Consider the following 19,943-nt stretch of genomic DNA (forward strand, 5'->3'; position numbering starts at 1 on the left):
GCACTAAATAATCAACAGGTACCTTAAAAACAAGACAGAATTCTTATTTCAAGATTAGCCTCTGTCTTAAAGTAAGGAAAACAATCTGGTTCCTTTGCTTGGATGATTTGAAAGCCATTGCCTTTCCTTGTAACTGGTTAAATACAGCTTGATATTAGCTGGAAAAATTTATTAAGAAAAAGTGAGGCAAATTTTCCCATAATAAAATTTTTTCTTATGTAAACAAAAAATGCTTGACAAGGTTATTTTTTCATTTAGACAAAAATTGAGTCAAATTTTCTTGAAACAAGACTTTTCTTTCCTTTCTTAGATATCAGTTTTTGCAGTAAACAAAGTACAAAGCTACCTCAATCTAACATAAACTGAACATGAATTGAAAAAAGACTATAAAGTTGACATGTTATCAAGTGACCTGTAAAGCTAATGGAATCTAAAACGTGCTAAACACAAAGCTAAGTAACTTTAAAGCTATCTGAATTGCTAACTTGGTAATGCTAACTGAATATAAAATTAGTTAATAATAAAACTAATAGAATATAAAGCCAACTGAAAGTTTCTGAATTTACATAAAACAAATTTAATATAATGCAAACTGAATCTAAATGAATTGTATCCAAAGCTAAGTGAATCTACAACTACTAGCATAAAGCTAACTGAGTCCAAAGTGACCTGAACATAAGTAACTGAATTTAAAACTACCTGAACATGAAGCTAACTGAACGTAACACTAGCTAAACATAATAGAATGAATAAAAAACAATTTGAAAAAGCTAAGAGTCAAAAACTAACTAGACACAAAACAAATGAGTTCAAAGCTATCTGAAAAGCTAACTGAATCTAAAACAATATCACAAACTGAATATAAATGTAACTAAATCTACACCTAGCTGCACATAAAGCTAACTGAATACAAATTTAATAGAATGTCAACTCTAATGCCAATATTTCAACCAACTTCAAACTAAGCACATTTCAAGCCTCCTACTTTGAAGCACTTGAAACAAGACTTTAATATTAACACGAGCTACATGTATCAACATTATAAAATGACCAGGGAGTCAGTGTAGGTGTAAATTTACATTTAGTATCAGGAAATGACAGACGTTGAGGTTGGAAGTGGAAATTTTCAACTTGCAACACAAGTACAGTGAAAAACTTGAATCCACCCAAGACATATAAAACCAGCCCTGATGTTCCTGACTTCACAAACTGCAACGAGCCACTTTATTTTCTGTAATGTAATCAAGTAGTAAATGAAGCACAATAGCAGTTTCGTTAATCTGTCAGAGTGCAGAAACTGAAGCAGTTTAATAAGACAGAAACAAAGCTGGTGATGAATTTTCTTCCGTGTTCAGACAAAGGCAACAACTCAGCCACAATTTGAGAGAACAAAAGAGGAAACACAACTGTCCATCAATCTGCTCTTGTTAGTCAGAGACGGTTATTTAATCATATCAGCACATTTCTATCGCTGCAAAAAAAAAAGATTTAGTTTTCAGCACAGATTCAGGATGGAGGAGTGTGTGAGGAGTGAAATTGTGCATGTGTGTATGTTCAAAACAAATCATGCCAACAATGCAGGAATTAGTGTACAGTTTCTATTCATTTTAAAAGTTCCAAAGTATCTGGAATTTGCTGCTGACTGTCACGGCCTTGAAGAAAACCATAAATCAGAGTGAAGGCGAACCAATAAAAGTCATCACAAGAACATTAAAAAAACATGGTGCATTCTTAAGAGTCACTTCATACATAGTGCGAATTTGGTCGATTTGTGCATAAAGTGCGCATAAAGCAGGAATCGTGTCCAAAATGTGTAAATCATAGCTGCCTCCTACACCTGTTGCTACATCTATTGGCGCACACCAGCAAGTGTGCGCCGTGCGAACCCATTGATCCCTCTCGCTGCAGGTGTCGGCCAAATTCCAGGTGACACACACAAACATCTAACACCGCTCATTTGGCACTTAGAAAATGTGTGGCCGCCAACAGAAGCAGCTGTGGAGATCTGTGGAGCTGGACATCACAGCTGGACAACACGTACTGTGGTTGGATGGACATGGACTAACAACTGCCCACTGTGATGCGTACGTGTCTGCTTGCTGTCATCATGTAGACATAAATAAAAACATGTATCACTTGGCAATGGGCTGCAGCGAGCGAGCACGGCGCACAGCGCGGACATGGACAGGCTGCCCCCAGGTTGAAACAGACTGCAACACACAGCGGGTGATCCGACTGTCACATTACCCACGTGAGCTCTATTCCACATGATGCGGTGTCAGTCCTACGGCGCAGCGGCCACAAGACACACCAATAGATGTGGACATGAGAAGAGCGAACCTCTTCATCATTCATGTCATTTCATGACTGTATGTCTGTGACCGTGGGTCTACAGAGGAACAGACTGATCATATTTGTGTTGTCCGCTTGATAAGAGGGGATTCAATTAAAATGCAGTGTTTGTATATAGTGTGCGTTTTAGTGTGTGTTTTATTTTTTTTATACGTCCATCTCCTTCCTGATAGGAGGCAGTTTCCCGCAACTTTTACAGGACAGCGATTGTAGCTCAGTGGTAAAGTTTCTGACTGGTAGTCAGAGCTTTTTGCCGCAGGTTCGATTCCCATGGGTGGCATGTAATTTTTATTATTTTATTTTCACAGCAGCAATCAATGAGGAAGTTTCCAACCACAGGCTAATACATTGGAAAAGCTTGATTTCGTGGATTTAGCTTAGATTTTTGTCACTAGTTGAACCCGACCATATAACAGCCAGTGTAATATTTTCTCATATATGTGATATTTTGAAATACGGGTGACGCAGAGCACCTTAGCTTGACTTCATATTTTTCTGCACCACCGAGCCTCCAGGTTACTTTCCTGGAAATGCTCCATGCATTGGTGGATGTTGTGTGGGCCGCTGAAGAGGAGGTACTGCTGGCCCACCACCACCAGAGGGCACCCTGCCTGGAGTGCGGGCTCCAGGCCAGAGGGCGCTGCCGCCTCACAGGAGCACGGGGTGACAGCTGACACTCATCACCTATGACAGCTGTCACCACTCATCGGATCAGCATCGGTATATCAGCAAGACGTCATCTCCACCTCTTTGCCGAGATATCGTTCTACCTGGAAGGTAACGTACCTCAGCTGTCTGCTTGACAAATATCCTTTGAGACTTTTGTGTATTATCTTTTGAACTGCTTTTCCAATGAGAGGTGGAGGTAGCTTTCCTGCCGTGCTGATTCCTGGGTGCAAACGCATCCTCATTTACTTGCTTTTTTTGTTCCACGCCAGCAGTACCAGATCCGACACGCGGAGGCAGTGGCCACCTGGGAGTTCGGGACTTGGCGGCTCCAGTATTCCCGGGGTCTGGTGGCGGAGGAAATCGTGTGGTTCCGGTTCTGCTTTGGACAGGCGTCTCCTATCTTCGAGCCTGCCCACACGACACCTTGTGAATTGACTATTGTCTATTGTTGCAATCTGTTGTATTTGTTGTGCACATTCACAACAGTAAAGTGTTGTTATTTGACCTACTCCATTGTCCGTTCATTTGCGCCCCCTGTTGTGGGTCCGTGTACCTACACTTTCCCAACAGGATATCTCGGCCAACGTCATGGATCCCGAGGGGCGTCAACCGGCTGTTGAACGGCCAATGGAAGAACAGGGCGCACAGGCGTCCGCAGGAGGAATGATCGGTGAGTTGCAGCGGATCCTCACCGCTTTCACGGCTCGGTTGGATTTAATGACCGAGCAGAACGTCCTCCTTAACCGCAGGGTGGAGGCTCTCGCCGCGCAGGTGGAAGCGCGCCCTCAGGGCGCTGCTGCGGCTCTCCCTCCTGTCGACCCTGTGCGTATAAGTGACGTTCCACAGGTCGTTCAACGACCCCTCCACCTTCCCCGGAAGCATACATAAGCCCTCCAGAGCCGTACGGAGGTTGTGTGGAGACGTGCGCGGACTTCCTTATGCAGTGTTCGCTCGTCTTCGCACAACGTCCTGTCATGTACGCGACTGATGCCAGCAAGATAGCTTATGTAAAAACCTGCTTCGCGGTGAGGCACGCGCTTGGGCTACAGTGCTCTGGGAGCAGAATTCACGGCTCCTTCAGACATATGATGGGTTTGTGAGGGAGTTCAGAACAGTGTTCGATCACCCAAATAGAGGAGAGACCGCTTCAGCCGTGCTGCTGTCAATGAGACAGGGGCGCCGGAGCGCAGCTGCCTATGCAGTCGACTTCCGCATCGCGGCTGCGAGGTCCGGCTGGAATAGCACTGCCCTCTGCGCCGCCTTTGTAAACGGACTGTCATTGGTCCTAAAGGAGCACCTGGTGGCTAAGGACGAACCGCGGGATTTAGATGGGCTTATTGATCGTTATTAGACAATCGGTTAGGAGAACGCCGTCGGGAATGAGACGAAGGGCGTGGCCGGGCACGCGCCGTCCCTCTCCCTTCCGGTTCCGACCGCGTCCCGCCCTCCCACGCTCCACGGCCCCTACGCTCCGTTTGGTCACAGCTCCCCCTGCTGACGAAGCTATGGACACGAGCAGGGCCACATTTAGGGCGCCAGATAGACAGAGGAGGCTGGCCCGCGGAGCGTGTTTTGTTTGTGGCTCGATAGAGCATCAGCTAAGAGACTGCCCCGAGCGGTTAAACACCAACGCCCGCCCCTAGAGACTGGGCTAGGGGTGGGCCGAGACATTCACGTGGGACACACCCACATTGCCACTCGACTCCCAGTTACAATCCTTTATGAGGATTTAACCCTGAAGGCCCCAGCACTGGTGGACACGGGCTCTGAAGGGAATCTGTTAGACAGCAGATGGGCCAGGGAGATAGGGTTCCCTCTGGTGGCGCTTACCTCGCCTGTGCTGGTGCGGGCACTAGATGGCTCCCTACTCCCTCCAATCACACATAAGACACCACCAGTAACTCTGGTGGTGTCAGGAAATCACCGGGAGGAGATCGAGTTTTTTGTGACTCCTGCTACCTCCCGTGTGATTTTAGGGTTCCCCTAGATGTTGAAACACAATCCCCGGATCGATTGGCCGTCCGGGGTAGTGGTTCAGTGGAGCGAGACCTGCCATCGGGTATGTTTAGGTTCCTCGGTTCCTCCCGGTCCCAGGCTAAGGAGGAGGTCAGAGTCCCGCCCAATCTAGGGACGGTGGGTGGAGTACCATGACCTTGTGGATGTGTTCAGTAAGGATCTGGCGCTCACCCTTCCCCCCCACCGTCCGTACGATTGTGCCATTGATTTGGTTCCAGGCGTTGAGTTCCCGTCCAGCAGGCTGTACAACCTCTCACGACCTGAGCGCGAATCAATGGAGACCTACATCCGGGACTCTTTAGCCGCCGGGTTGATCCGGAATTCCACTTCCCCGATGGGTGCAGGTTTTTTTTTGTGGGAAAAAAGGATGGCGGACTACGTCCATGCATTGATTACAGGGGCTGAACGAAATCACGGTTCGTAACCGATACCCATTGCCCTTGTTGGATTCAGTGTTCACACCCCTGCATGGAGCCCAAATGTTCACCAAGCTCGATCTTAGAAATGCGTATCACCTGGTTCGGATCCGGAAGGGAGACGAGTGGAAGACGGCATTTAACACCCCGTTAGGTCATTGAGTACCTGGTCATGCCGTTCGGTCTTACAAACGCCCCCGCGACGTTCCAAGCATTGGTTAATGATGTCTTGCGGGTTCCTACCGATTCGTCTTCGATATCTGGATGATATACTCATCTTTCTCCGGACCCTGAGACCCATGTCCGGCATGTACGTCAGGTCCTGCAGCGGTTGTTGGAGAACCGACTGTTTGTGAAGGGCGAGAACTGTGAGTTTCACGCACTTCTTTGTCCTTCCTGGGGTTCATCATCTCCTCTAACTCCGTCGCTCCTGATCCGGCCAAGGTCGCGGCGGTGAGAGACTGGCCCCAACCCACAAGCGTAGGAAGCTGCAACAGTTCCTCGGCTTTGCTAATTTTTACAGGAGGTTCATAAAGTGCTACAGTCAGGTAGTTAGCCCCATGACCGCCCTGACCTCACCAAAAGTCCCCTTCACTGGTCGGATCGTTGCGATGCCGCGTTCAAGGAGTTGAAACGGCGCTTCGTCTGCACCCGTTCTGGTGCAGCCCGATCCTAGCCGCCAGTTAGTGGTTGAAGTGGACGCCTCGGACTCAGGGATAGGAGCTGTGCTTTCCCAGAGCGGGAAGACCGATAAGGTCCTTCACCCGTGTGCCTATTTTTCCCGCAGGTTGACCCGGCCGAACGGAATTTGACGGCGGTGAAAGAGGCTCTTGAAGAGTGGAGACATCTGTTGGAGGGAACGTCCGTGCCATTCACGGTTTTCACTGACCACCGGAACCTGGAGTATATCAGGACCGCCAAGCGCGCTGAACCCCAGGCAAGCCCGCTGGTCACTGTTCTTCGGCCGTTTTGACTTCCGAATCACCTACCGTCCCGGACCAAAAACCAGAAATCGGATGCCTTGTCCCGGGTACATGAAGATGAAGTCTCTGATTCAAACCTTTTCGATGCGACTACGGGAAAGAGAAAGTACAACGTGGGTGGAAAAAGCCCAGAATGGAGCAGAGAACTCTCGCTGTTTGTTGATGTCGTTTTACAAGAATAGGAGCAGGCGGTTGTTAACAATCAAGAGGTTTGTGAGAAAGCATGCTGAAACAACGTCATTAAGCAAGTGGTGCGTTTTTATATGAAAGGAAAGTTTTTTTTTTCTCTTTTGTTTCCAGTTTTGAGGCTTCCTGAAATGTTTGAAAACAAACTTACCGATTTTAAATGAACTTGGCAAAATTCTTGGGTGTGTGTGTGAGATTGATCAGTTTTGGAGCCAGAGAGTGATTTTTTTTATTTTATTTATTTTTCTAAGTGCAACGGAGCCGATTTTCACAAAAAGTGCTGAAATGACTGGTCCTAGGAGATGTGGATGGACTTGAAAAGCTAAATGTAGCAAAAGGCCAAATGGAACTCAGACAGGACTTGGAGAAAGCTTTTTTAAAAGGGGTCATATTATAGAGCTTATTTATATTATAGAGCTTTTTAACAAGCTAATATTACTAGGGGAGCTACAACCACTACCTTTGCACACACACACACACACACCCTCCCCAGGACTAGACCAAACCAACTGTTTTAGGTTCCATAGATGACCCCAAAACACAATCAGGATGTTCCCAAAAATAAAACTGGCCTCAAGCCAGTTATCCACGATGGCGTCCAAGATGGCCACCAAAATAGGGTGTTTTCACTAAAACACCAATGATTTCTGTCATTGTTAAGTCTATTGTTTATTGCAAAAGTAGTGGTCGTAGCTCCCCTAGTATATAGATATTAAGTGTCTTAAAAAATGTACAAAAGTTCCTTCATAGACAGTTCATAGAGATGTTTAATAAAAACACAAATGGGTTTTTCCACACCAGCTGTTGCACAATTTGTTTTCACATGACTCTGAGTGGCTAAAACATGTAATATATCAAATTAAAAAAAAAAAAAAAAAAAAAGCCATGTGTATCTCCTGATTGATTGTAAGTGCTATATTTGTGTTCCAGCATTTATACCCTCCCATCAACTTCCACAGCCTGACACATTGCTAACAACAGAGCTATCACTAGCCTCATCTACTTTAGCAACAAGTAGATTTTTTTTGCTAAAGCTTATAGTTAGGGCTGGATCAGGTGACCCTGAACCATCCCTTAGTTATGCTGCTATAGACGTAGACTGCTGGTGGGTTCCCACGATGCACTGTTTCTTTCTCTTTTGCTCTGTATGCACCACTCTGCATTTAATCATTAGTGATCGATCTCTGCTCCCCTCCATGTCTTTTTCCTGGTTCTCTCCCTCAGCCCCAACCAGTCCCAGCAGAAGACTGCCCCTCCCTGAGCCTGGTTCTGCTGGAGGTTTCTTCCTGTTAAAAGGGAGTTTTTCCTTCCCACTGTAGCCAAGTGCTTGCTCACAGGGGTCGTTTTGACCGTTGGGGTTTTACATAATTATTGTATGGCCTTACCTTACAATATAAGGCGCCTTGGGGCAACCGTTTGTTGATTTGATTGATTTTCTGCAGTTTACTCATATTACTACGCCCACACATGGTAGCAAATAAGTCATCGTTTTCAGTTGTATGCCCATATGCATGAACAAAATAGCTCAAATTGTGATCCAATATGGACCAAATTTGGTGGAATAGTTGAGGGTCACCCAAGGACAAGGGTATTTTCAGTTTGAGGGAGGCCAACAGTTAAAACTCAAGGTCACAGACAGGGTCAAGATTTGGGTCTGATGTGTTTATACATAAGGAATATTGATAAGAAAGGCTGTACCAAGGATGATAAGTCATAGAGCAGCTTTCAATGCCTCACATGACATCTGACTTTGCGTGATACAGAAACGTAAAACTCCAATTCATAATTCTTTTACTCAACACTTTGCAACCTGGATGGATTAAAGAAAGGTGGACCGGTTCTGTGTTAGTTAAGGATGAAGTGGTTCAAATTTGGACAGATCTAATCAATGTCCTGGTCCACAAAACCATATGTTTGGGTTATCACGGATTCACAAGAATTAATCGGCAGGTCATGCATGTCTTGTGTCAATATACATATTTTTATGAATTATGACCATTTAATCAAAAGTTAAGAGGCCCGACAAATCATTCGGGAAGTCTCATGTCATAAGAAAAAAACTCCACAACATGAAGAATTAACATAAGGGTCGGATGTTCCTGCCATTCAGGTTTAATTTCTACAGGTGGACGATGGTCCACTCCTTTGGTAAGCACCAGAGTTAGAACAGGTGCTCATATTTCCTCAAAGAAACTGAACTATCCTGAATAAAGAGCACAGTGCTGGTGTGAAAGCACCCTAAAAAAGTGAACCCATAAGCAAATATGGACCGAGGTATGGACTTCCGTAACATATGTTACAGAAGCGTATAACAAGTCATTTCATACCTACGAATTGTGGGATGTTGACGACGGTTGATGGGAAACTCAAATCTTATTTAAACATAAAATGTTGGGTAAAAATATTTTGAGCAATATGACCCCTATAAAAAAACTCATTTCAAATAATTTTGAGTGTTGGTTACAAAGAAGTCGACGTAAACGAAAAACAAAAAAACGATCAGTTTGTTTTATGGGTACATTCAGATTCAAATCATGTCCCTCAGGAATGAGAGAGAGAGAGAGAGAGAGAGAGAGAGAGAGAGCGCAGTGTTCTCTTCTCCTCTGTCACTGTCAACGTGTATCTCCTGCTCACCAATTCACACGTGCGCACGCACATACCACACCTGACCATCCACTTCAAATAAGGTTACAATATACCTGATCAAATAGAAAATAAATAACATCAGTATCAATGTCCACAAAATAGCAAGATCATACAAAAAAAACACATAGTTACAAAGCAAAATCATTTCATCAAATTAATTTACACGGAAAGTACCTTTAAGACAATGTGAATTTCAAGGACGGAACAGGAGTTTAAAAAAAAAGGAAAAAAAAAAAAAAAAAGAGTGGGGTATAAACATTTGGCCTGTTGTACCCCCTAAAACCACAGAGCATCCTGAAAGAATGAAAATATTGCTAAAATAATTTTTTTTTAATGTTTTTTCCCCCCCCTCTCTTTAACCCATCACTCATAATTAATCAGACAAGAATAAACAGTTTTTCATTGGTTTGAACCCCAGAGGGTTTCATCATCGTACGGTCACCACTTAGCAGCATCAGTTTCCTGCCGAGCCTAAAAGGAACAGACGCTCCGGGTTTGGACATCCAACTGGATCGCTGTTTTTCTTTTGTTTTGTGATGCGTTTCATTCCACAGGCAGTACGTAAATGGGGCGTTTCGCATGTGAAAATACAGTAAACACATAAATATTTCGACACAACTGGTTTCATTTAGCTGTCAACCAGGAAAATAACAATTAACAATAAAACACAAGCTCAAAGTTCAGATTTTCAGCTTCAATTCAAGAAATTTTATGTGTTTCCACATTCTTTGGGACCAAAAGCAATTGGACTCAGGTTAAATAGCTCAACTTGGTCTAGATCATGAGCGCAACTTTTCTTTCCATTTTAAACTCTAATCTGGTCTTCCTATATCTGTGACTCGCATCATTTAGGTACAAATTCGTATAACCATAGATCAGCACTGCTTTATTTCCAAAAACCGCCGCCTCATGGCAACGCTGTTATTGAGTAGAGAGTTGAGCTTTGGCTGCTTCTCTCAACTGCTTCGATTAACTGTAGCTTCCGATAAATTTTTGGGTGGTTTATCGGTTTAGCTTTATAAAAGAATAACTTTTCAGTTAGCTGATTATTTTTATCAAAGCTAATTTTTTGGTTAGCTGTGCCCACCACTGAGTATAATGCATGGTAATATCAGGGTTGGGTAGGATTACTTTGAAATGTAATCCAAAAGTAATCAGATTACAAGTAAGTCCAAATGTATGTACATACATACATGTAATCCACATGTATTCTTTCAAAGTAATCCTACCCAACCTTGGTAATACATTGTCCCAAATAACTTGGAAATGTGTAGGCAGATTTTCACCCAATTTGGTATGAATGTTCTTTGGTGACTGTCTCCAATGATTCACTTTGGAGCATATTGATCAAAGGCCACAGTCATCAAAAACATAGTGGCAGAAACACTTCTTCCAGGATATCATCCACAATGAATAGGGGGCTTCAGAGACGATGTAAAGCTTATTTTATGATAACGTGACCTAAACTATTCTATTCAGCAAGTCGTGTGTGCATGTGCAGGTTATGCATTGCCCCTCTGATGTCCTTCATTGAAAGCTGGCTAAAAACTGTTTGGTTGTGTCAAATTCCAACTTCCCTTTTGTTCAAGGCTGCCGCACAAAACTGAAAATAAATACAACACCAAAACGGCCTCTAAAGCTGGAATGTTTTGTTCTTTTTAAGATAATAGCGTCTTTAAAATGTGCCCACTGCATCATCAGAAAATTTCAAAATAAAAGCCAAACAGCCGATGTTGATCCAGTTGAGTCCTCCCCTCTGGGAGGTCGTTAAAAGGGAATGCCGCTGAATTGCCGCTTCACATTACGGCCGCGTACAGATAAATGTGACATGGATTCAGAGTGGCGTTCCCCTCAATGGTATCTGCTACACTAGTGTTTCTCCCATAATACACTACAGAAACACCCAGACTATGTATATATTTATATATATATATATTAAAAAACATTATCATCATCAGTAGTACTTAGTAGAGTAGTAATAGAGTAAGCAGTAAGAAGGAACATTATTGTACTTCATATCATTATCATTTTCTTGAGTAGTTATTTAGCCTCAAGGGACTTTAGGCTCGTCCTTGGTGGAACCCAACAGAATGGGAGAGCAGTCAGTGCCAGAACCAGGTGTGTGTTGTGTGTGTGCGCGTGCATGTCGATGTTGAACGTTTGTTTGGTAATTCACCCTGATATAGTTTGTTTTTTCTCTGTCTGGGGCTCTGTCTATTCATATTTACAATAAATGTAATAGCTGCATCTGAGTGTGGTTTGTGAATCGAGTCTGTGCTGCAACAGTTTGGGAACTTTTTTGTGTGAAACTGCTTCTGTAGCTTATTTATGCATTGTGCTATCCATGCAAGAAATAAGCATTTTCGACCAGAGGATGAATACGAGGCCACAGTGCAGACTTGGCAGTTAGACATGTGCTAACCCTTGTTAGCATTAGCCCAACGCCAGCAGCCCATGTTGGTTTTTGACCCTGTTTATTTTAAGTTATTATCTGCACTTTTCAGGTGATATTCATCTTCTGATCTGCAGCAAAAATGTGAAACAGTTTCACACAACGCGGCCAGGGAAAAGGTGCAGGTTTTTACCTTGGATAACCGAGTGAGCTACCACCACAGTGATACAAGGTATAAATTTAATTTTGTACCTTTTTCTGCCTGAGGCCGCCCAACACTTTCACCTTCATGGCACGGCATATCTTCTCCCTGTCCCTTAACCCCTGTGTGGTCTGATCTCTGCTCAGTGGCACCTAAGTGGCACTCTCCCCGATTCCAGCTCCAGAGGAGGTTGAGGAGGCCCCGCTAGGTTTGGTCTCGGACTGAATGGAGTGTGCCATCTGCGGGGATGAAGGGTTTGGTGGTTCCCCTCTTTCAACCTCGCTCCTGAGGTTGCGCTGGTTTCTGGCAGCTTCTGTGATCATCTGCATCCGACGCTCGTGGTGTTCCTCCAGGGTTCGCCAGAGCTCAGCTCGCTCCCTCTCCCTTTTCATCTCTCTGGGGAAGGCAGCCCACATTCACTTAGGTTCTTAGAGTCAGACTACGGCTACACAAGTCTTATAAATTGCTAACATACAGTCAAGCAATTTTTGGCTGTCAAGAAAAACAACCAACTTGGGATGAGACAATTAATCGTTTTGCGCTTAATCACAATTAAAAACTTTACGATTAATTATTTGTAAGAGATCCTCCACATCGTCATGATGATATTCTTAAGAAAATGTATTATGCCTGTAGCCAGAACTTTAGACCAAGTGGTGCAACTCGCATGGAAAATAAATAAAGTTATACCTACAGCACGCACATGTGGCCATAGATACAGTGAGGAAAATAAGTATTTGAACACCCTGCGATTTTGCAAGTTCTCCCACTTAGAAATCATGGAGGGGTCTGAAATTTTCATCTTAGGTGCACGTCCACTGTGAGAGACAATCTAAAAAAAAAAAAAAAAAAAATCCGTAAATCACAATGTATGATTTTTTTTTTATAATTTATTTGTATGTTACTGCTGCAAATAAGTATTTGAACCCCTACCAACCAGCAAGAATTCTGGCTCTCAGACCTGTTAATTTTTCTTTAAGAAGTCCTCTTATTCTGCACTCTTTACCTGTATTAATTGCACCTGTTTGAACTTGTTACCTGTATAAAAGACACCTGTTCATACACTCAATCAATCACACTCCAACCTGTCCACCATAGCAAGACCAAAGAGCTGTCTAAGGACACCAGGGACAAAACTGTAGACCTGCACAAGGCCGGGATGGACTACAGGACAACAGGCAAGCAGCTTGGTAGAAGACAACTGTTATGATTATTTATTAGAAAGTGGAAGAAACACAAGATGACTGTCAATCTCCCTCGGTCTGGGATTCCATGCAAGATCTCACTTTGTGGGGTAAGGATGATTCTGAGAAAGCTCAGAACTACACAGGAGGACCTGGTCAATGACCTGAAGAGAGCTGGGACCACAGTCACAAAGATTACATTAGTAACACATGATGCTGTCATGGTTTAAAATCCTGCAAGGCAGCAAGGTCCCCCTGCTCAAGCCAGCACATGTCCAGGCCCGTGTGAAGTTCACCAGTGACCATCTGGATGATCCAGAGGAGGCATGGGAGAAGGTCATGTGGTCAGATGAGACTAGAATAGAGCTTTTTGGAATCAACTCCACTTACCATGTTTAGAGGATGAGAACAACTCCAAGAAAACCATCCCAACCGTGAAGCATGGGGGTGGAAACATCATACTCTGAGGGTGCTCTTCTGCAAAGGGGACAGGATGACTGCACCGTATTGAAGGGAGGATGGATGGGGTCATGTATTGTGAGATTTTGGCAAACAACCTCCTTCCCTCAGTAAGAACACTGAAGATGGGTCATGGCTGGGTCTTCCAGCATGACAATGACCCAAAACACACAGCCAGAGCAACTAAGGAGGTGCTCCATAAGAAGCATTTCAAGGTCCTGGAGTGGCCTGGCCAGTCTCCAGACCTGAACTCAATAGAAAATCTTTGGAGGGAGCTGAAACTCCAAACCTGAAAGATTTGGAGAAGATCTGTATGGATGAGTGGACCAAAATCCCTGCTGCAGTGTGTGCAAACTTGGTGAAAAACTACAGGAAACGTTTGACCTCTGTAATTGCAAACAAAGGCTACTGTACCAAATATTAACATTGATTTTCACAGGTGTTCAAATACTTATTTGCAGCAGTAACATACAAATAAATTATTTAAAAAAATCATACATTGTGATTTCCAGATTTTTTTTTTAGACTATGTCTCTCACAGTGGACATGCACCTAAGATGAAAATTTCAGACCCCTCCATGATTTCTAAGTGGGAGAACTTGCAAAATCACAGGGTGTTCAAATACTTATTTTCCTCACTGTATATATAGCAACCTATATACCGCATTAGACTCCAGAACGGACAATGCGGTATCTAGGTTACTGTATATCTATGCGTGTGGCCACTGGAGGCACAACACAAAGCGCCCGTTGTTTTTGGCTGCGGTCTGTGGCACTGTCAGGAGGACTGCTGTGATGATGGCAGAGGCAACGACAACAGAAGATTCATTTCCTCCGAAAAAGCGAGTCAAATCACCAGTGTGTCAGTTTTTTGGGTTATTCACAGAATGATAGTAGTGTCACTGAAGATGGTGGGGATCTAATTTGCAAAACCTGCCCGAAAAAAGTTGCAGTGAAGGTGGTTAACACTACGAACGTGATAAATCACCTGAGGGAAAACCACCTGGCTGTATACACTCAAACAAAGGTAATGTACAAACAGATATAGTACATTATGCTGATGACATGTTACTTAATGCCATTTTGAGTTGTTAGGGAATGTTAATATCAATGTATCTGTCTCAGTGGTATAACTCACAGTCAGATTTGGGCTTTCAGTGCAACACGTGTTTGGCTGTGTGATGTAGCCTAGCTTCTCTGGTAGGGCACGTTAGTCTGTGGGCTTGTAATTTACCTGGTGTAGCCATAGCCTCCCTCTCTTTCAGTGGACCACTCCTTCCTCCGGTATATGCCAGTTGTCGGCTAATACCGACGTAACATGTAGCTTGTATGTAGACGTCTAGCACTGAAAAAGCTAATCACTGTTAATAACACAGTGGGACAGTCTAATTTCTCTCCACAAGCTCCCCACAACTTTACACTAGTATTACACACAAATAGACATGATTAAAGTTAAAATGTGATTAAGAACAAATAATTAAGAATAGGTATTAACTGACGATTACACTTCAGTTTTTTCCCTTGCTGTCTTTTTTTTTTTGCTTCCAAAATATCTTATTTCTTGTTTACATTCAATAATAAACTGCATTGTTCCTGTGATTTGTGATACTTTTTTGGTCAAGTCAATTATTGCATAATAATTGTAAGAATCGTATAACAATGATTATTTCTTAGACAATAATCGTACAATCAAAATCTGTAATCGTCTCATCCCTGCAACCAACCTTTAAATAGGGTTGTTGCCATTATTTTAAAAAAAGTTAAATGTACAAACAAGACATTCATGAATACAAAGAAGATGGGATGATGGAAGAGGAATAAAGCAACAATTTATGTTTCACTGTCAAGACAAACTGAGAAAGTAAAAAAAAAAAAATCAGAAATGGCAATGATTAGGTTAAACCAAATGTGTTCCATGTTCAAAGATGACCTAATTGATGCATACTGACAATGTGGACTATAATGTGACGGAATAATGGAACAAACCGGCTCAACAACGTGACTTAAGGAGCCTTATTTCTTCCTTTTGTTGTCAGCGGCGTCTCTGCTGAGACTGCACAAAGAAAGTGAGTCATACTCACTTCTGTTTCTCCACTTTGTAGGAGGCAGTGAGGTCATCAAACAGTTTGCTGTTCATCTCCATGAAAGTCTTCAGCACGTTGTAGATCAGAGACACAATGGTCCTGGAAGGTGGGGGGTGGGGGGTGCGTAAGAGTGGAATGAATTCCCATAATTTGACCCAGGGGTCAAGATATACAATTAAAGAATATCTTTTTCTTTTTCTTTTTTTTTTTTGTTTTAAGGAGACTGGCATATTAGTCTCCTGTCCAGGGTGTATCCTGCCTCTCACCAGTGATGCCGGTAACGCGTTACTTAGTAACACGTTACTCTAATCTGACCACTTTTTTTAGTAACGAGTAATCTAACGCGTTAATCTTTCCAAATCAGTAATCAGATTAAAGTTACTTCTCCATGTCACTGTGCGTTACTATTATTTTTCATTGTGGGTCGATAGCAGCATTAAACTTGGTCTGTGGGCAGGAGGTCGGGGTTCGACTGAACTGCCCACTTTAAGCGAGCTGTGAGCTTTTCATCCGCGTTTTTTTGCAGCTGCTCGACTCGTCCTCACCTCTTAAAGCGCGGTGATCAGCACACCTGCACTGAGCTTTACAAAGACATTTTTATACTTTTTCCCCTCCTTTATTTAGAATTCTGAGCTGAGTCGCTCCGTATCTGCACGTTAAAAACAGCTGATCCTCGGCGACGCGTCAACAACTAAACTGTTTTCCACTCAAATGCACCTAAACTCTCTTTCTGAGGACCACATGATGTGAAAACGCAATAAAACTTCTTACCTGTAAATCTGGTCCTGTTTTCTGCATAAATAAATGTTATCCATTCTTTGTGCTCAAACGCCAAAGCAGGGGCGAATCCAGATGGAATGGGGGCGTGGGGGAGGGATGTGCCCCCCTCACAACACCCCTAGATTAAAGGTCCAGTTTTGAAGCCGTTTTTTACTACAACTACTAATACTGCTTAAAATAATAATAATTTCGACAAGTAAAATGTTTAGAGAATTTAAATGTTAGAAAAATGTTAGAATTTAATAGTTACATTTATAAACAATGTAGGTTTGAAATTGCAAGTTTTACTGTTACAGTGCTGTCAACAGTTAAATATGAGGTCAAGAAAGAGGTCTTTATTTTACTTTTTATAAAACAAGTATTTGTTTTCATTGAAGTCAAGAAAGGGTGACTATAAAGTGAGTTTTGGCAAAACAGGTATCATTGTCATGTTGACGTGGGTTGTTGTCTGCAGCTGGGGAAAGTAACTAAAAAAGTAACTAGTAATCTAACTTAGTTACTTTTACAATTGAGTAATCAGTAAAGTAACTAAGTTACTTTTTCAAGGAGTAATCAGTAATCAGTAATTGGATTACTTTTTCAAAGTAACTGTGGCAACACTGCCTCTCACACAATGACCACTGGGATAGCCCCCCAATCCCCAACCCTTAGGGATCCATGGACTCGCCTGCATATACACATCAATAGCTTTTTTTCTGGACCCATAAGGGTTAACTGTAATAAATGAGGTTAGAAAACAGATGGCTGGGTGGAACATGAGTTCACCTGTCTGCTTGGTTGGGCTATATAACATTGGTCAACACAGATTTTTCTCGCATGGAGTTTTTCCAGTAGATTTTAGGTAATTTGGGGGGCGCCAAATCCCAATCTGGTGTTATTTTTTGCCAATCACATCATCTTTTTGAGATATGAAAACATATTTCTCATATCAAGCATTGAAGCAAAAGCTGCACTCTCAACTCTATTTCGCAAATCTGGTTTAAAATCTTTGCTTTTGAAGCTGCTTTTGTGCAGGATTAGTGGCGCCAAACTCGTGAATGAATGAACAACTTTTGCATAATCCATCAATACGGACAGAACATGCAGATTGCAAAAAAACAAACATGATTGTTTAGAGGAAATCTGATCTCGGATTCGGATTCAGCCCCCCAAAATGACCCTAAATCAGTTATCAAAGTTATCATACAGTGCTTATGAAAAAGGTTTTTATAACATAAAAACCCCTGATTTCTTGATACAAGAAGTTTAAAAGAAATGCTCCGTCACCTCGAAGTGAAAACTGATCTTTATAAAAATTAAATTACACAAAAATACAACACAAAGCAATGGGCTTGCATCTACACTGATCACTTTTACAGCCAGATGGCTGAAGGTGGGGTTAAGGTTGGGAATGTCCTAAAAAAAAAAGTGTCAAAAGGAGTGTTTGTGTGTCACTGACTGGTTCCAGTGCTCCTTGGAGACTCTGTAGAGTGTGGCGAATACCAGCGGCAGGATGACTTGACAGTTCTCCTCAATCAAACTGAGGATGTATTCATTGTTCCAGAAGTAAAGAGCCCTCTCTGCTACCTGCAACAGTGACACAGTGAGACAAAAATTGTTGCAAGATTATTATTTTTACATTGGAGTGCCACAAAGTATGAAATTACCTTACCAATCATCTCGTGTGAGTGCCCGCACATACACAATACTATAGTAGGGATGTACAGTCCTGGTCAGGCAATTTTAAGCACAGAATTTTAAATATGTTCTGAAATAAATGTAACTGAACCCATGTGGTATCATCAGATTGCAGCATCTGAGGAGCTGAGTGAGAAATCCGTCCACACTTTCAAAGATTCCCTAGATTTGGCCATGACAAGAGTTTCTGTATACGGTGAGACATTCGCTTATCTTGCAAGTGACATTCATATCTCTGGGTCCTCAACTTTTGATATCAAGAGATGCTTGGGAAGAGCATATGGCAGGGGTATTCAACTCGTTCCGGAACGGGCCGAGAGGGTGCAGGTTTTTTCTTCCACTCCACCAAGTGTTGGAATCAGTTAATCAGTGAAATCACCTGCCCGTTCTGGAAGGAGTTGAATACCCTGGCTTATGGAGTCATGAGGTCATTGGGCAGAGGTTTCTCGCTATGCCAGTATGTTTGTAGAAGAGTAAATGTCCAAGTCTTTAGGGTACTGGTGCTATCTGTCTTTCTATATGATTGTGAACACTGGACGCCAACCAGCGATTGAAGGTAACAACTGGATGTCTTAGGTACAAGGTCTAGGAGCCTTGGTATCGATGGAATAATTTTACGTCAAATGAACAGTTACCATGAAACACAATCCAGCATTGACTTTATTGTATCACAATGCAACACCTCACCTCACCTTTGCAAATAGACGGCTACTTTTGAAAGGTGAGAAAGGACTGGTTGTCCTCCGGGGCGGTTGGATGCAAACACACGGCACCAACACATACTCTCAGACCTGAACCAAGTCACAGATTTACCATCGAGTAGAGTTTCTATTTCTTAATGACTGAGGCAGATTAACTCCAATATTCATTCACTTATGTACTCATCATCTGTCTTGTTGAAAGACCACTGGCTGTGAAAGTGATGTAATGAATCAAAAGGTGCCAATAATTGTGCCCAGAACTGTCACATCACATTACCGCAATCTGGTTCAGCAGAGATGTTTACGCTCTGATTTGTACTCCTATTTACTCTCAGCATGTGAGTCTGCCACTTGATTTTACACAAGGCAGAGTGTCATAGTGGCCCGATTCCATTTTATGAGGTCCAAAAAACACCTCCACATTATATCACCTATATGCATACCTCAGGTAGATCCTCACTGGGCTGCCAAATTAACAGTAAAAGCTTAAAAAAAATGCTTTATTTCAAAATCAAGGCCAAAGATCACACTCAGAACATTACCGAAAGCTTCTACTAGTGTGTAGGAGACAGCATGAAAATGAGGGATGCTCTTGCCAGTCCAACGCAAGTGCTGAAAGCACTGGATATTTCAATTGCACTGTCCACCACATCCAAACTGCAGGATTGTGACTCGTTAACACACAGTGTTTGATAAAGAAGGACTATGAGAGTGTTGGTGCTTTGGGCCTGGTCACCTGAAAGTGAGGGCTGGAGATACAGGCTGCGATCTGTTTGAAGAGCGGCTCCTGGACCCGGATAAACTGAGACGGCTCGATCACATCCAGGATTTCTTCAATCTCACCCAGAAACATCACCTTCACACACACACACCCAGAAACAAAAAAAGTTAAAACAAAAACATGCAAATTTGTCGGCTTGTTATTAAGTTTGTTGTAAAGCTAAAAAAATCTTGTTTATGGACTCTTCCAACATCATTGTGTCATCCTCGACTCATTCTCTGTAAATACGCATTTGACTAAATGAAAGTATTTGTTAATTATTTCAGAATGTCTTCACACTGACGTTATACACTTGGGTCATCTATATATTAAAAGCCAAGTGGCCTCTGTGTATGTGTGCGTGCATATGTATGGCTTCGATCACGGACAAACTGGGGAGACCTGACATTTGCTGTTTGGTATGTTTATGTATTTT

General features: G+C 42.8%; 1 protein-coding gene across 1 annotated transcript in view; it reads right to left on the reverse strand.

The window, feature by feature from the left end:
* Positions 1-11,465: 11,465 nt before the first annotated feature.
* Positions 11,466-19,943, reverse strand: part of LOC117505106 (serine/threonine-protein phosphatase 2A 56 kDa regulatory subunit beta isoform-like) — a 92,834-nt gene continuing 84,356 nt past the window's right edge. Inside the window, exons 10-13 of the mRNA XM_034164635.1 lie at positions 19,484-19,603; positions 17,808-17,935; positions 15,587-15,688; positions 11,466-12,258 (exon numbers count right to left, since the gene is read on the reverse strand). Of these exons, the coding sequence (XP_034020526.1) occupies positions 12,015-12,258; positions 15,587-15,688; positions 17,808-17,935; positions 19,484-19,603 (594 nt within the window). The 3' untranslated portion in view covers positions 11,466-12,014. The remainder of the gene's footprint in view (positions 12,259-15,586; positions 15,689-17,807; positions 17,936-19,483; positions 19,604-19,943) is intronic.

Source organism: Thalassophryne amazonica, chromosome 23, assembly GCF_902500255.1.
Source record: "Thalassophryne amazonica chromosome 23, fThaAma1.1, whole genome shotgun sequence".
Classification (NCBI taxonomy): Eukaryota; Metazoa; Chordata; class Actinopteri; order Batrachoidiformes; family Batrachoididae; genus Thalassophryne; species Thalassophryne amazonica.